At 45.5% G+C, this 12,417-nt stretch overlaps 1 protein-coding gene across 7 annotated transcripts in view; it reads right to left on the reverse strand.

The window, feature by feature from the left end:
• The window catches only part of Ttll5 (tubulin tyrosine ligase like 5), a 233,987-nt gene that overhangs the window by 21,999 nt on the left and 199,571 nt on the right, over window positions 1–12,417 (reverse strand). For 5 of the 7 annotated variants that reach the window (XM_028771841.1, XM_028771842.1, XM_028771844.1 and 2 more), the window contains 2 exons: window positions 11,965–12,047; window positions 8,146–8,268 (listed from right to left, as the gene is read on the reverse strand). In XM_028771841.1, coding sequence (XP_028627674.1) covers window positions 8,147–8,268; window positions 11,965–12,047 — 205 coding nt within the window. In that variant the 3' untranslated portion in view covers window position 8,146. The remainder of the gene's footprint in view (window positions 1–8,145; window positions 8,269–11,964; window positions 12,048–12,417) is intronic. The other 2 variants (XM_028771843.1, XM_028771849.1) reach the window with 1 other exon arrangement.

The following is a 12,417-nucleotide window of genomic DNA, read 5'->3' on the forward strand; positions in this document are numbered from 1 at the left end:
AGAAGGCAGCTGATAAAACTAAGCCACTTGAGGGTTGAGCCTAGTGCCCAGAGGCATCCTCTGAACCAGAGCGGCTGCATCTGGAGTTAAGCCCCGCCTCCCCCCACCCTGCCCAGCATTTTTCTCAGATACAAGAGTGAGGTAGCAAACACCCACTTTTCTGTAGCATTCCCACATTATACACAGTCTGTACTCACTTTGGAACCTTAACAGGTTACACAGAACATACAGCTTACCATGCTGACACTCTAAATCATAGTTCAGCCTCATAAGCATCCCAATCGCATTTCGCGAAACTAACTTGTGTCCATTAAACACTAGCTCCCCACTTTATTCTTCTCTAGCCCTCGGTGGCCACAGTCTACACTTGTTTATGCAATGGTAGCTAGCCGAACTGGTGTGAAGTGAGCGGAGTCACTTCTCTTGTGAGCAGTGGGGAGTCCTGTCACATGTACCGGCCATTTGTAGTCTTAGGAGAGAAATATCCATCCAAGTTCTCTGCCCATTTTTAAACTGGGTTGACAATCCTGGATGAATATTCTTATGTTTATCATATAGAGGAGAAAACTGAGGCTTAAAGAAGTTAATGAATGTACTAAATTGCCATCCGGGAAGCAGAGAGTCCATACTGGCTGGCTTAACTTCAGAATCATGCCATTTGTATCTTGATTCTGAATTCTTCAAGAATGTAGATGCTCTCCTCTGCATGAAGATGCTGCACTCATGGTTAGGAAGCAGACGGCACAAATGCTGGCTCAACTTCGTACAGCCTTTGTGCTCTGGTCTTAGAGTTACATAAACAGGTTCTGCTGTATGGCTGCCATGTCTTCCTTTTGATGCGCTCTCTCCTCTCTCTTCCCTCCTTCCCCCTTCCCTCCATCTCTCTCCACGTCTGGCCTGAGCACCTTCTCTGACAGTGATGGCAATGACAGTAATAACAGAAATAGAAAGTGCATTGCTCTATTTCTGCCTGCTGCTACCTTTCACTTGATACTCAACACTAGTCACAGCCCTGACATGGAGCACAGCCTCCAGCATGTGTAGTATACAATCTGAGAGACACCTGACAGATTCACAGACAGCTCCAAATTTAAAAACCGTGTATATATTTATGTATGTATATACATGTATGCACACACACACACACACTTCTTTCATGTTCAGAAGAAAACCTCATTTCAGTAAAGTGATAAAGCCTTGAAAGGGCTCTAAGGAGTGTAGACGAGAAAACACATTGAAGGACAATGTATCTCGAATAGACTGAGCCACCTCACTGTGACTGTGCCTTCCTACAGTAAGACCCTTGGTGTGTGTGGCCTGCAACCAAGGTCCTCATAGCAGCACAACAAGCAGGTTCATAGTGAGGTCAGGAAAGCAGGTCAGAGGTCATTATCTAGAGTAGCCATCAGAGGTTATTTTATATGAAATAGTTTTACAGTGCTATAAGAGATGGCACATCTAATTTTGAAAACTGTTTAATAATGAAAAGCATCATTTATGAATTTTCCATTACATTTTGTCTTTTGAGATTATTCAATTCACTTCAAGACCAAAAAATAGGATTATTTTCCACAAGAAAATTTATGTATGTGGTTATGTATTATTTATTTCAGCTCTCGTATTTCAAGGCATTGAAGCACTTGGGGTGATCTCTTGAATCTCTGATACTGGGAGTCAAATTCTACCTTCAGTTTATATTCTTACTGGAGCTACAAAACACCAAGCAGCAACAAGAGATGACAAAATACAGAGAACTGTTAAACTTGATGATAAACTGTTAGGTGGCAAGGGACTGAAAACTGACAAGAGAAATGCAATTTTACATAGAAAGCTTACTGGAGGAAGCAGAGTTTAACTGGGTCCCTCAGGATGGGAAGGGCTTACAAATGTACACAGACATCCAAATACTGGCAAAATAAACCAAGGGAGAAGTACAGCATCAACCCATTCATGTCCTCAGCAGGATTTCTCAAACTTCTGCTGTGCTCTGACACTGTGCTGGGATTTCAGACTGGACCCGATTCCTACCTTCTAGAGACTCCAAAGGCTGTCAAGTAATCCGTGAAGGCCTGAAGACCGAGGGCAGGAGCAGCACTCAGAGCTCTGCCAGAGCAGAGCCAGAAACACTAAGTCAGATCAGGGGTGGGAACAGGACAGGCTTGGGGAGGAGGGAAGTTGCTCAGGCCAGACATGGAGAGAGATGGAGGGAAGGAGGAAGGAAGGGAGAGAGAGGAGAGAGGAGAGAGCGCACCAAAAGGAGGACATGGCAGCCATACAGCAGAACCTATTTATGTAACTCTAAGACCAGAGCACAAAGGCTGTACGATGTGGAGCCAGCATTTGTGCCGTCTGCTTCCCAACCATGAGTGCAGCATCTTCATGCAGAGGGGAGCTGGAAACCTGAGCCCCGCATAAGTGTACTACTAGCCCTGAGAGAAGCTACACTCAGGATGGTCCAAGACATATGCAATCCGTACAGTCCTCTAGGCAGTCACTGTCCTACCCGTGGGTTATGTGACTGCCAATGCTCTCCACTGGCTTTGTCCTGGTCCTGTCATGGTGCCATCTTTACTGACATGCACTATAATAGTCTTCCTGCATGTACATCATGTCAGAAAGATGCCAAATGAAACACATTTCTGGGCTAGCTGGCTAGGAATACTTCCAGCTATAATATTACTTCCAGTAATAGTATTACTTCATTCAGTGAACTCTACAGAAAGCATGCTAAATAATTACTTTGGAATAAGACGTTGAAAAAAGCTTGGTTTTCACTCTCCTGTAGTTTTTTTGGGGAGTGGGTGGGTGGGGGTGGTGCTGGGAAAGCAAACCCCAGAGCCTCGTGCAGGATCAGGCTCTGCTACTGACCACCTTCTCAGGTGACAAGAACTCAGAGTTGTACCATGCTTCCTCTTGGCTCTGGATGACACAGCACTCAGGACCAAGATTTACCTAAACTATACTTTATCTGACCTCTCATTTTTTTTTTTAAAAAGGTGAATTTTCTTGTGTCTCAACTTGGGTTTTTCTTCATATTTCATGCTTTTTGTTTTATTACTATTTTGCATTATACTTTGAGACTTTATGTTACAGGTGAAGTTTCTGTTGTACCTGCTTAGCTATAATCTCATCTTTGACTGTTCACCTCATGTACACTAGCAAGGCTGCCATGTGACTGGAAGGCTGTTCCCACTGAGGAGAGTGCGCTCTGGCCACCAGCACACATCGGCTGATGAATGAGCGGGAAGAGTTCTGATAGTGTATTTTTTTTAAGAGTGGATGCAAAATGGTTGTGGGCTAATGTATACACCAGGCATGCTAGCACACTGAGTGTCTAGAGAGTTCCCCGTTTCTACCTCCCACCTTGCTGTAGAATCACTGTGATTACAGCCATGCACTATTATGCCTGGTTCTATGTGGGCTCTGGGTATTGGAATTCAGGCCTCATGCTGCCACAGAAAGCACTTGACCCACTGAACCACTTCCCTAGATCTTGGGGTGTCTTTCTTCTTCTTAATGACTAAAAGTCTACCATGGACAACTCTGGCCCTATGCATAAAGAAGAAATAGTTATTTACACACATGCATAATAGAAAGAAGGATGAAGAGATATAAAACAAAAGACCAGAGGAGTATCTTCTAAGAGCAGAGGTTTTGAAAATTTCATCTTATGATATCTGGTTAAAAACCAGAATAGTTCATTAGACAATACAGCTTTGAGTTCAATTATGAAAACAAACAAACAAACAAACAAACAAACTTATCAAAATTTAAAATATCTATATTTGGGCTTGACATCTATCCATGGTAAACTACAAGTGAATAGGAAGTGAGGAGGGGAACAACAACAACAAAAAAAACCTCCTCAAATATTTCAGTACAGAAATTAAAAAAAAAAAGCAAACCTTGTACTTAATAACAAGAGACTAATAAAAGAATTACAGCGACTGATAATCAGTTGACTTCTCTCATCACCTGAGAAAAAGCTGGCTTTCCTACTTCCATCTCTATATTGTGGTGGGCTCCTAGGCTACGTGTTCTTGATGTAGCTAAAGGAACATGGTATCCATTCAAGCTGCTCCTGTCTGGTATCAGGTAACTGGATTAGCTGGACCAGGTTAGGAACGGAGAGCCCCTGCTATGCCCCTGACTGGAATACCCACACTCAGAAGGTGGGAACACAAGTCTAAGTGATGATTGCTGTAGTCTAACTAGTGATGCTGCTCACCCTGAGGACTGGAGGAAACCTGAGTCTTTTATTTATAACCTAATTTGAGAGACTAAAGGATAAATATCAACACCAGTCATGTCAACAGGGCAATCTACTTCATCATTCCCCAAGCCCTGCAGTTAAACACCTACACTCCCTGGAACCCAGTTCCAACTCTGCAGATCAGGTAAGCACAACTGTAAATACTCCATGAGGAAAGCTTGCTTTTTCCAAAGACAGGCATGGCTTAACATGCTATTTTCTTTCTATAGAACTTTTAGGAACAATTATGTCCTAAGGACACAAGGTTTGTAAAGCAGAGGTATGTGGCTTTAACAAGCATCCCATTAAGACTGGTAGCAGAGTGTGTGGGTTCACTGGCTGCGTGACTGGACGCTGGATTGCTAACAGGGAGTGAGCTGCAGAGACTCATAGGGAAAGGCCACTTTTTACTGGTTACTTGCCCAGTTCAGGGATACAAGAATGATCCGGATCTTCTTCCACCCAAACCAAATGGAGGTTACAAAGGACCACACAACGTTGCTACAAAATGCAATGATAGGTACAAGTCTAAAGATACAAGGTGCCAGGCATTTTTTCCAAGAGCAGTGTGTGCTTCAGTAATATAGCCTGAGACTGAGGCCATCGACTCCCTTGTCTCTATAACAAGGTAGTAATTGTTAACAGTTGAAGAAGCATCACTCTTCTCTTGGGATCTGGCCAGCACTGCAAGAGACAGTATCAATTTTCAGATGTTATCTTTCCCAGTAGCTTATTTCTTAATCCATTTCAGAAACTGAGTTCCTTGGCTTTCTTTCAAGCGAGCCAATCCCCTTTGGGCGGGCTCTTACATGTACCCTCCCATCTTCCCTAAACTGAAAGCCAGGTGGCCTCTCTAACTTCCAACTAGGGGGTTCAGCTAGACTTTCCTTTTGTAGAAAGAGTTACTAACTGCAACATGAGCAGCCTTGTGACAGGGATGCATGGAGCTTCACTGGCTGGCAGCCAGGCCTGTCGGCTGGCTAGTAGAGGCTGCATCCATTTGTGTAGCTGCAGCCAGAACAGGCTAGTGACGCAAACTGCTTAAGTACCACTGTGTGATGAGACCTATCCCCGAGTGTTAAGACAGCAGCATAGGCATGGAGCTGGGTGACAGGAACCTAAGGAATAATTTTTGTTGATTCCTGCCACTGCAAATTAGTGAAATTCTTCCTACTGACTGTGCATGTTGGCCATGGTCTGGAGAAGCCAAGTGTGGCTACAGGAGGAAGAGGAAGCAGTGCGGGAGGAGGAAGCAGGTTATACGTACAGCTCCTGGAGAGGGCTGTGATAGCGTACAGCACAACCACTGGTCAGAAAAACCACCACCACCAGCACCAGCACCAACAACAATGATCGCCTGTCTGCAGATAGGGATGAGAAGAAAGTCTAGGCAACCACCTTCACTGGTGTCCTGGCCAGAGAGAAGGCTTATCAAGGACATGGTTTATCTATTCTGAATGATTTCTAGTAGGCTTTGGAACTCTGAGGTACTCACTAGATGCTTGGGATCTGGTTTAGAAATAATTGGGCAAGACAAACCGTTTGGATTGCTGTGGGAGAATTTGATAAAGAGAGTTGTTGGGGACATGAACCTGGGACTGGTTGGTTTGCATATAAAAGGCATGTTCTGGGACAAGTTGGGGTTACATTCAAGACTGATGGAGGTGATCACTTTCCTAGTCTGCAGGAACCCCAAATATCAGAACATTGAAAATAAAATACAGTTAACATAATGTATATATTTATATTATATTGGTAAAAATAGACTCTAAGAAGACAAATAACAGCAATGTTTCTGTCTGATTATAACTGTGCCTAGTGCAGCTGGGGGTGGGGATGGGGGTCTCAGATGGGCTTCTGCTCCTGATACCCTCTGCATAGATTCCTTGAAGTGGACAGCTGCTATTTTCTCAGAATTATATAATGTACTTTGTAAACACAGTGCATCTTCTTTAGTCTGTTGTGTCTGTCTCTCCAACCTGCATAAGTAAGGCTCCTGGGACTGTCGCAGCCGGTGATGCTGCTCCTCAGTATCTGTGGCTGCAGAGATCTCTGCATGCCACTGTGTCACAAGGCTGCTGCTGCTGGAACGGGCCTCATCACCGGGAAACTACTTCTCTGTTCAAGGAAGGCAGCCCACTGCAGAGGGTGGTATGAACCAAAGTGATAGTTTCTACAGACATCAGGCTGGTGGGCCTGCTAGTTTCTACAGACATCAGGCTGGTGGGCCTGCGTGGCCATGCTTCCCAGTAGCTGTACTGCTCATGGGAGGCTGGTTCTGAGACCATGACGGACTCTGGGCCCATGTCCATTCACCCTTGGCATGCTCTCTCCCTACCACAGCTGTCCCCAGAAGACGGCGAGGCGAGCTCAAGCTCAGCAGGACTGTGTTTTTCCAGAATTCCAGGTGAAGAGATGAGCTTTCTCAGGGTTGTGTTGCTGACAAACCTACATTGCCAAGGACTGATTTGCAGAGGACTGCAGGGGATACCAGGAGAGAGGCTTGAGGAAAGCGATCTACCACGGCAGGTCCAAGTCTTACAGACTTGGAAACGGAGGGACGCCAGTACTCCTTGGCAGGCCGTTGGTTTGGCTTGGAGCTGGCCGTCATAGTCACCCTTCTGGATGCCAGTACATTAAGGGACATCTTGACCTTCTTGCTCGGTTTTCTATACTTTACAATTCGTTCGTCACACGACAACACGCTCTGTGTCAGCAGTAAAGTGCCATTGGCTGAGTGGCACTAGAATTCTGGGTGTTTTTGGTTTCTCTGGTACATTTTGGTAGATGACCAAGCCATGGATTTGGTGTTCCTGTCTCTCCTCTCATTCCTTTCTGGAGAGAGTTTAAATGGGCTGGGGAAAGATATTTGAAGCTTTCTGATCCAATGTAAATGAACCCTGTGGTGGGTAAATAACTTTCCTTTCTCCTTTGCTCTCCTGGGGTATTTTAATGAATAATGCTTCTCAAAGAAGTTTATAAATATTCCCCCAGAGGTAAGAAGAGTATTAAGCTCATAGGAGGTGTGCCATTAATGCTGAGTATGTGGGACTGAGCGAAGAAGAAAGGAATAATTACAGTCTTGAGGTTTCAGAGACGTTTCTGGTAAGTTTTGAAGGCTATACCTGGAACATAACACTCAGAGCAACATTAGTGAAGTGAGGGCAGTTTCACCAGACCAAGTCCAGCGATTCCTTAATTGCATGGGCTAACCATGGGTAGGGGAGGATGGGCTAGAGCTTGTTTTGTGGCCAACTAAAAGCTGTGTGCTGATTAAAAACTTGTAACAAGTAAAACCTTGTAACTATTGTGCTCTCAACGTCACCAAATTATCAACGTCACCAAAGCCTTTCCAAAATATTTTTGTTTCCTTTCCACCTCAGTATCTCAAAGTCCTACCCCTAGTCTACAGCCTGTCCTGATAATAAACAGCTGGTCTCCTTTAAGACAACTGGATCTTAACAGCATCTCCTTTTCCCACACGCTGTTATACTTACCTGTGAACCCTGGTTATGGCTTTAATGTTTTTAAATTGCTCCAGAGACCCCATATGTTTAAACAAAAGCTTCTAATAACAGCAGAGAGCGTTCTTACTGCCACAGCGCCACCTTCTGGGAGGCCAGTACAGAAGCTAGCTAGGCATAGCTCAACTTTGACCTAGGTTTGAAGTAGTCCTTTCGTGTGTTTTATAACGTCCCTACTTGACCGCCTTTTTGGTCAGTTGGTGCTGGGGATCTGATAGAGGGCTGGCTTTGTGTGCTAAGCATGTGTCGCACCACTGAGCTAGGCCCAGACCCTGCACTGCATTGCTTCTCTTCATAGCTAAATCCCTTGCTTCGGCACAAAGTCAGAAGGTGATAAGGACAAAGCCACACGCTTATTCTTACTATTACCTTAAATTGTCCCTGACTTCACCGACTTTGATTTTCTCTGTCCTATAACTGTAGCAAGGGCTCCAGACTGTGTGGGTAAGGGTTTGGATCTTGCGAAAATAACTTGGGGAGCTTCCAAAGATCCTGAAAAAATGAAGGAAAAAAAACCCCACTTAACATTGTATTTGATCTTGGCCCAAAGGACAAGAGGTAAACTCCCACACTGGGTTAAGGGGATCATTGTTCTCAGATGTTGTCACCCAGCCTCCTACTAACACAAACTCTGTTTCTTTTCTGCTTCCTAGGGGCCCAGCACCTCAAATCTTACCTCCTGGCCCTGCAGAGAGGAATGTTTGGGGAGTTTTAATAATGGGAGTAGAAGGTAAAGCACCAGGCAAGGGGGAAATGGGAAGGAAAAGAAGAAAAGAGAGCATTGGACACTAGGGCTGCGGCCCCAGGAACATTGCTTATTTTATTCTTAACTTCTTATGCTCAGACCCACCAAGGAGTGCCAGCAACTACAGAATGTATGATGAAAATAATAATCCGAGAATGAAAACAGGTCACTCTAGACAATTAAGTCACATGGAAGCTAAAGTGACTTCTAGGCCCTGAGGGTGTAAGCCCTGATGGATTTACTTTGTATAAAAGTAAGTTCATTTCTCTCATGTCAAGACACAGGGGAGTGGGTGAGCACGCTCACCCTGGGGAGCTTTTGCGCTGTCCCCATGAAAAGAGCATGGAGCTACTGTACATTTCACTGGGGCTAGAGACATAAGCATTTAACAGGACATGGCTTCTTTCTTCCTGTAAATGATATCCGTCATTGATTTTCAAGATAGCAATGGCCCATTTATAACTATGGACCAATAGAGCTTAAGAGGAAGGGTGTGGGGCAAGAAGAGGCTATATTCTAGGACAGCATGCTTTCCAGAAGGTAAGGGAGGAGGACTGAGGATGGAGGGTGTGGCTGCAGATTCCTACAGTTAATGGTAGCTGACCTCAGTTTGCCTTCTTTGCTGTTTTAGTTAACCATATGCACTTCAGAGCCCAAGAAGGAGCACTGTGGTTATAAAGAAGGCAGCCAATGAGTTTGGCTTTTGGCCAAGGGCCTTCACTCCAGCCTCCTTCTCAGGTTTCCAAACCTGCTGACTCTTTCCCTTCCTTTCATTGCAAACTTGGATATAAGACCAGAGGTAGGGAAGTCAAGGAAGATAACACTCAGACAGCATTCCTTCCAGGCACTCTGCAGGAGAGCTGCTATCTCACCCAATGTGCAAACTAGGAAGAATGTAATTAGCCCAGCATCATCAGTAAAGGGCTCAACTGTTTTACAACTCAAGGAGTGGGGTTAAGCCACTACCTAGTTACCTGCAAAGTCACAGAGCTTAAAGTAGGGTTAGCCAGATAACAGAGAAGAGTTAAGGCCAGGAAACAGTCATGAGGTGTATTCATGGGCCTGTTACTGTACAAGACAGGGGCTGAAGGTATTTGGAAGACAGCTGAGAAGAATATGGCATTGTTGTGTTCTCTCCTTCCCTCCCCAGCCCCACTCCTGGGCTTAAGTAGCCCCAACTCCTTCACACAGAACATCCTTCTGAAACATTAGAACAGCATTTACATCTCACTGCTGCAGAAATCACAAACTGCATGGCTGACACACTGCCATGCAGGGCAGTTACTCACTAGCAGCTGCCAATGCCACGTGTGCTGGGAACTTACAGTGTCAGCTTTTACTAGTTCCTGCACTTCAGCATCTCTTTAGCATCAAGAATACCAGGAAAGTCACAGACAACAAATTCAACAACAGGTAGAGCTGGAGGCAGCGGGTGACACAAGCCCTGAGTGTCTGCGGGTGAGCAAGGCTGTTACCTAAGGGGAAGCAGGGAAAGGGCTGATGGAGAAGACAACTGCTTGAGCTGTGGTTTCTGCCGATACCAAACACTGTAGGACTTGGAAAGATCTCTTAAATAATGTCACCAAGGGCCATCAAGCTGCCGCAATCATGACCCAGTTATCTTTCACAGCTCTAATTCCCTGAGCCAGACAGCACAGAGTTCAACTCCACAGGGTTCAGTTAGACATGCATAGGAGGGAGTTGGGGTTCCCAGGCCTTGCACACATCTCTAGCTTAGGGCATGTGGAGAGGAAGGGAGTGTTCAGAGCTGTGATCCAGAGCGACTTCAAACTTGCCCATGATCCTCAGTCATCACCTCTCTCCATCACAGTTCCAGGTGCAAGTTTTACTTCCTTAAAAATAGCTGCCATGTTCTAAAGAGCTTGGGAGTGTTCTCAGTGGTAGAGCACCTAGCACATGTGAGGTGTGGTTCAAGCCCCTTCATGAAACAGCAAACACACAGATGTTCCAGCATTCACAGGGAGGGTCATGGGTACAGAGGCATCAAATCTCTTCTGAATTCAGGCTCTGATATTATGAAGGAGAACTCACTTTTATGCTCTTATTAGAATGCTAATATGGCCCAGTAAGCTGGGGGTAGAAAGACTGCTTCAGTTAACCCTCAAGTAAAGCATGAGACACGTGGAACTGTCCTCACGCTACAGACACGCTTCTCAGGGGATCTGCTGTCACTGTAAAGGGCACTGCCACTTCTTATCATAGTCCCTGCACTCTTCCTGAACCCCTCCAGGGCTTCTTGCAGCTGTCAGGATGACAGGCTCCCTCCATAGCTCAGGAACTGGCCCAGGCACTTCACCGGTTTTCTCTCGACATCTCTTATTCATACTGTCTCCCCAGCCATACTGACAAATGGGGTTTGCAGAAAAAGCAAACATTCCTGGTACTCTTTCCACCCCAGATATCCCTGTTCCTGGCAGGCTACCAATCTTCAAGTCTTTGCTTCAATGTGTCTTTCTCTAGGCCCTAGCAGTCCTACCACTGAAAACCCTTGGGGGTAAAACTACCTTTGAGTTTAGTGGTCACGTGATCATGACATTTTAGAAGTACTTCACAATCTGATCACTTCTTCGATTTGTACACTTGACAATGAGGTGACTATAAAGCACTCAACATGCAGCCTGACACACAGCCATGTCAATGTTTCTGTTGTCACTCCCCATGCCCCAGTACAGAATCAACCACAGACTCCTATAGCCACTCCCCATGCCTGTTCCATCTCCTTGACTCTCCCCAAGTAGAACAGAGACTATTTTGTTTGCCCTGTGCTGTGTGGAACTCAGAGCCCAAGTGACCTGCCCTGCACGGACTTAGTAGTCAACGTCTGCTGACTTGAGTTAAAGTGACTATCTTTCACTTTTCTGATCCGTGTGTTTAAAAACTATTAGGCAAAAAAGAGTCTCTGGCTTACTGATACATCTCTTGCATGTATGCACCTAGAATGAGAGGCTTCTGGCCTTGTCAACCGACCGTTAGCATCAATACAAGACTGACGTCAAAGAGCAGACATCTAACTCTGGATGGATGTAGAACTACCATGCCGAGTCTCAGCATCCTCACACGAGAGGAGGGAGGAGAAGGATCTCATGAAGTTATAGTGAGAGTGAGAGACCCACCATTCAGAAACATGATGTCAACAGTGCACACGAACACAGGGAGTGTGTGCGCATCATCACAACTTTGAGAGTGTTCTGCCAGACAAGGAAGCTGCGTTTACCCCATCTGTTTCAAAAAATGCCAACCCCAGGATGTTGTTATCATTCTAAAGAAAAAAAATGCAATAAAAATACCTATCTGCCAATGCTCCCAAGGCCTGGACATCTGTTCTTTGAACTGAAGTTCTTAACAGGGGCAAAGGAGAGAACTGCCGGATGCCACCTTCCTTGCTGCCCCCCACCCCCAGGGAAGATCTGCTGCCCACTGACCTGTGGAGTTGGCGATGGGCATGAAGGCTGCAGGGTTAAGGCTGCTCTGGAGTCCGTTCAGCTGCCCTTCTGCGGAGGATCCTCTGAAACACAAAGGAGCCTGGTGAGACTTGCAGACAGAAGGTACTGACAGAGAGGCAAGGTCAACGACAGACCTCCAATGGCCTCTCTTCGTCTTGGTCTTCTCATGGAACATGCTCCCTTGTTTAAACGTGTCTTGGTTAAAATGTCATATTCCTACAGAAGACTTATTTCACCAATAGACACCCATCTCCTGGAATAGTATGCATCTCACAACTGTCATCCTCTCTGTTCCCAGCGTCATGGTTCTTGTCTCACCACAGTGCTCACTACTCGGTGAGGGGTTATTTAGGTCCCAGTTCTGACTGAGCTAAAGCATGCCTTTTAAAGGTCACACTTCAGGTAGAGCAGTGGCCCGTTTGGCTCTTAGCT

Source organism: Grammomys surdaster, unplaced genomic scaffold (assembly GCF_004785775.1).
Source record: "Grammomys surdaster isolate TR1022 unplaced genomic scaffold, NIH_TR_1.0 210, whole genome shotgun sequence".
Taxonomy (NCBI): domain Eukaryota; kingdom Metazoa; phylum Chordata; class Mammalia; order Rodentia; family Muridae; genus Grammomys; species Grammomys surdaster.